This window comes from Sinocyclocheilus rhinocerous, unplaced genomic scaffold (genome assembly GCF_001515625.1).
Source record: "Sinocyclocheilus rhinocerous isolate Xijiao unplaced genomic scaffold, SAMN03320098_v1.1 scaffold181, whole genome shotgun sequence".
Classification (NCBI taxonomy): Eukaryota; Metazoa; Chordata; class Actinopteri; order Cypriniformes; family Cyprinidae; genus Sinocyclocheilus; species Sinocyclocheilus rhinocerous.
Genome location: NW_015638952.1, coordinates 206,833 through 211,832, shown reverse-complemented (window position 1 = coordinate 211,832; position 5,000 = coordinate 206,833). Strand labels below are relative to the sequence as shown.

At 33.7% G+C, this 5,000-nt stretch overlaps 1 protein-coding gene across 1 annotated transcript in view; it reads left to right on the top strand.

Annotated features, from left to right (window-relative positions):
• LOC107750300 (fibroblast growth factor 10) overlaps positions 1–5,000 on the top strand; it is a 15,610-nt gene that overhangs the window by 6,452 nt on the left and 4,158 nt on the right. Inside the window, exons 2-3 of the mRNA XM_016565619.1 lie at positions 460–560; positions 3,861–3,956. Coding sequence (XP_016421105.1) covers positions 460–560; positions 3,861–3,956 — 197 coding nt within the window. The remainder of the gene's footprint in view (positions 1–459; positions 561–3,860; positions 3,957–5,000) is intronic.

The following is a 5,000-nucleotide window of genomic DNA, read 5'->3' as shown; positions in this document are numbered from 1 at the left end:
ATTATCAGTTGAAAACAGTTGTGCTGCTTCATATTTTTGCAGAGACAGCGATAAATTTTTTTTGATGAATAGAACGTTCAAAAGAACAGCATTTATTTGGAATAGAAATATTTTGCAACATTATAAATGTCTTTACTGTCACTTTTGATCAATTTAATGCATCCTTGCTGAATAAAAGTATTACTTTCTTTCAAAAAAAAAAAAAACTGACTCCAAGCTCAATTCACTTTTGAGAATTCGGTCTATGAGAAACAATTGAGATATTAAAAAAACTTAATTGATGAATATCTAAAATTCTCTATAAAATGCAATACCTTTAACCAATGCATTTTTAAACAATATGCAGTTTGGAATTTTTTAAATGGTCAATAAAGGCTTGGATTTTTCTTTTTCCAATGTAAGAATATACATTTAAACATATTTGTGTGTAGTGCATCACATCCTGTGCGTGATTTCCAGCATTACTCTACATCCGAGTCAGAAACAGAGCAGCTACTGTTAGTCTGCAGGCAGAGTTTCATGAATGGCGTGATGTGAATATCGCCAGCGACACATCAAAGGTGAGCATCTTTCACGTTCAGCAATGGGCTCCGACAAAAGAATGATCCTCAGCGGGTGAAATTACACTAGTCTTTATAGCACAGATCCAGTGTTCTTGGAAATGAATACTGCAGAAGTGATGCTGTCCTTAGGCAAGACATGATTTGGGAAACACTGGCCTTTATGCTGCTGAATGATGTCACACATTTGAAAAGACACCGCTGGCTGGGAAAAACACAAACAATGGGTCTGTGAGGGGCGTGACATCACTCGGATGACCATGATGCACGACTTCAACAGCTCATGTCACGAATGCATGAATGAATATGTTTCGGATTTTTAACCCAGTGCTGGGTTATATTTAACCCAGCATTTTTTAGAGTGTAGATGCAGATCATTATGTTAATGCAAGGCTGAAAGAAATCGTCTAATATCTTGAAAAGAAGAAAAAACATACTTGATGTACACTAACATTCTAACATTTAGGGTCAGAAAGATTCATTAATTTTTCAAGAAATTAATGCTTTATTAAGCAAGTGTGCGTTAAACTGATCAAAAGTGACAGTAAAGACATGTTCTATTTCAAATGAACTCTGTTCTTTTCAGCTTTCTGTTCATCAAAGAATCCTTTAAAAAAGTATCACGGTTTCCACAAAAATATTAAGCAGCACAACTGTTTTCAAAATTGATCATAATAAGAAATGTTTCTTGAGCAGCAAATCAGCATATTAGAATGATTTCTGAAGGATCATGTGACACTGAAGACTGGAGTAATGATGCTGAAAATTCAGCTTTGCATCACAGCAATAAATTACATTTTAAAATATCTTCAAATAGAAAACAGTTATTTGAAATTGTGAAAATATTTCACAATATTACTGATTTTACTGTATTTTTATCAAATACATGGAACGCTGGTGAGCAGAAGAGATTTCTTTCATTAAAATAACATTAAAAACGACCCCAAACTTTTAAAAGGTAGTGTGCATTGAAATAAAATGTTATTTAACATAATTCTGAATGCATTTATGAAAAGCAATTGTTAAGGGTCACATCAGGTAGAAACACATCCTAAAGTCAACACAAAATCAAAATTGAGTTTTGTTTTTAGTGTTTCATCAGTGCAGAATATTCCAGTGAAAACTTGGTTTGCTTTTTTAATCTTTTATTGAAATATGTAACTTTGCCTCTGAAACAACTTTATTTTTCAGCTGACAACACCAATAAATCTTATTTTTCAAAATTCAATCAATATTATTTATTTTTATTGCCATTTATTTATTTTTTATTTTTTTCACGGCTGTAACACCAAATGTAATTTTATTAGATTTAAACTGGTTGGACATAAATGTCTCTTAGTGGATCTTAGCATTATTTGTTCAACGCTAAAACAGTCGGATGTTGAAAACTACAACTTTGCTGGTGTCCTACACTGAGTATGGCAGATTGAATTGTATGTAAAAGTCCTGAGGAATTCAATCAGACTAATGATTATAGCGCAGTGGGGGTGTTTAACGCAGCGTCTGGTCTGTCCTTGTGAGAGATTCCAACAGATTTAGGAGCTTTTATGGGGATTCCAGTGTAAAGCTGTCCCACGTGTATCCTGATGCAGTTTGATAAAGCGGGAGTCTGCTGTCTGTCTGACTGGAACGGTGTTTGATGCTAATACTGGCTCATGCTAACTAAACCACATGCTGAAAAAGACAATTAGCAAAACTGATTAGCAAAAAAAAATAGCAAAAGTGATGTTTACTGAATATTTGTGCACTGGATTAAAGTATGTCACTTGTAAAAAAAAAATTGGACAGGTCTAAACTAACATGCATAGTATTTTTTTTTTATGCACTGGAGTACCATAGAATTACCATATTTTTGTTGTTGATCTTTTCAACAAATACTATGGTAAATTATATATTTTTTAACATGTACATTGGCAATACCGTGTTTTTTAACATGTACAGTAGTAATACCATGTTTTGTGTTGTTTTTTCTCAACATATACCAAATTATATTTTAAACATGTACACTGGTAATACCATGTTTTTTTTTAAATATACAGTGGTAATGCCATGTTTTTTTTTACGTATACAGTGGCAATGGCATGCTTTTAACGTGTACAGTGGTAATACCATGTTTTTTGTTGTTTTTTCTGAACATATACTTAATTATATTTTAAACATGTACAGTGGCAATACCGTGTTTTTTAACATGTATAGTGGTAATACCATGTTTTTAACGTGTACAGTGGCAATGGCATGTTTTTAACGTACAGTGGTAATACCATGTTTTTTGTTGTTTTTTTCTCAACATATACTAAATTATATTTTAAACATGTACACTGGTAATACCATGTTTTTTTAAATATACAGTGGTAATACCATGTTTTTAATGTGTACAGTGGCAATGGCATGTTTTTAACATGTACAGTGGTAATACCATGTTTTTTTAACGTGTACAGTGGGAATACCATGTTTTTTGTTGTTTTTTTCTCAACATATACCAACTTATATTTTAAACATGTACAGTGGCAATACCGTGTTTTTTAACATGTACAGTGGTAATACCATGTTTTTTGTTGTTTTTTTCTCAACATATACTAAATTATGTTTAACATGTGGTAATACTAATGGTTTTTATTGTTGTTATTGTTTTTCCAACATATGCTAAGGTAAATCACATTTTTAACATGTACAGTGTTAATATACCATGTTTTTAATGTGTACAGTGGCAATGGCATGTTTTTAACATGTACAGTGGTAATACCATGTTTTTTTAACGTGTACAGTGGGAATACCATGTTTTTTGTTGTTTTTTCTCAACATATACTAAATTATATTTTTAACATGAACAGTGGTAAAAAAAACATGTTTTTTAAAATATACATTTCTCAACATATACTAAATTATGTTTAACATGTGGTAATACTAATGGTTTTTGTTGTTGTTGTTGTTTTTCCAACATATGCTAAGGTAAATCACATTTTTAACATGTACAGTGTTAATACCGTGTTTTTTGTTGGTTTTTCCCAGTATATACTATGATAAATCATAGTGGTAATACCATGTTTTTTGTTGTTGTTTTTTTCAACATATACTAAGGTAATTCACATTTTTTAACATGTACAGTAATACCATGTTTTTTATTGTTTTTTCCCAAACATTTACTAAGGTATAACTTTTTTTTTTTTACATGTACAGTGTTTTTTGGACACTGTAAGTACTTATTTTGCTTATTTGTGTATAGTCTGATTCCTTTATATGCAAGGAAAGACTAAATATCAGCTATGACAGAATGATTTATTTGTTGTGTTTGAACCATAGTCCACTATCATGTCTTCAAACATCCTCTTTGTAGTTGTCGCAGGAAGCAGTCAGGATGCTTCAGGCATGAGCCGGACGTACGGGAGACCACCACCAGTACGGCTCGAGATCGCTGCCATGTGTGCCACAGATGGCTTCACAACTCCACCAACACAATAAAGTGAACGCAAACGCCTCGTTATCAGTGACAGCTAGGCATGATGCAATGCTTTGCGCAATGCTGTTTTCCTCGGTCTCAAAAACTACAACTGTTTATTTTGCTTTTATAGGCACCAGACATAATGCCAGCACAAAAAAAACCAGTTGATTTTGGCAGAGCGCTGTGGAAAATGTACGTCTGCGCAAACAACTGCAAGTCAACGACGCAGCATTTAGTAACATGCAGCAGAGCATGATGTGCTCGGGAAAACAAGGCAGCATGCAAAGAAAAACCAGCCAATAGGCCCAGTTTAAACTAGACCTCCTGGTGCGCTGCTCGACATCTGCTGAGGTTTTTCTCCATTTCAGTCGCTCTCGCAGGTGTTTGGCTTGTATGGAGGTGGGATTACAAACACATTTACTGTAATGGCTTGGCTTGTTCTCCGAGCTCTCTTTTGTGGTTAGTTAAGTGTGGCCTCACTGGCGTGGAACTTCAAAGCGAGGCTCCATGTAGAAATTAGTGCTATTTTTTAAATTTGAGTAATGTTTCTTAGGCAACTAGCTGAAATAGATTACGTTTCAGTTAACGTTTATATTGTATTTCAAGTAGCAACATTTTTTTTATTTTAATTAATTATTATAACACTGATATGATGGATACTATTGTTTTTTTTTGTTTGGTTTTTTTTTGGTATCTGCTCCAAATTATCCTTAAAAAAGTGGTTTTGTAAAGAAATTTCACAATTTATAGCATTTCCTCCCATCAACATTTAGATTAAAATGGTTTCAGTCCACTTTTGACTAGCAGTGCATCTTTACCGTGGAGTTACCTGTGGGACTCTGGTTAATGTGTTTGTGTGTGGTACAAACATATGGCAGACGGACATGCGTGTACGTCAGACTTGTATTTGTGTTTCACGTGAGCATGTTGGTGGTTCGGGTCTGAATGAATGTGCGTGTGTGTGTGTGTGTGTGTGTGTGTGTGTGTGTGTGGGAGCTTCA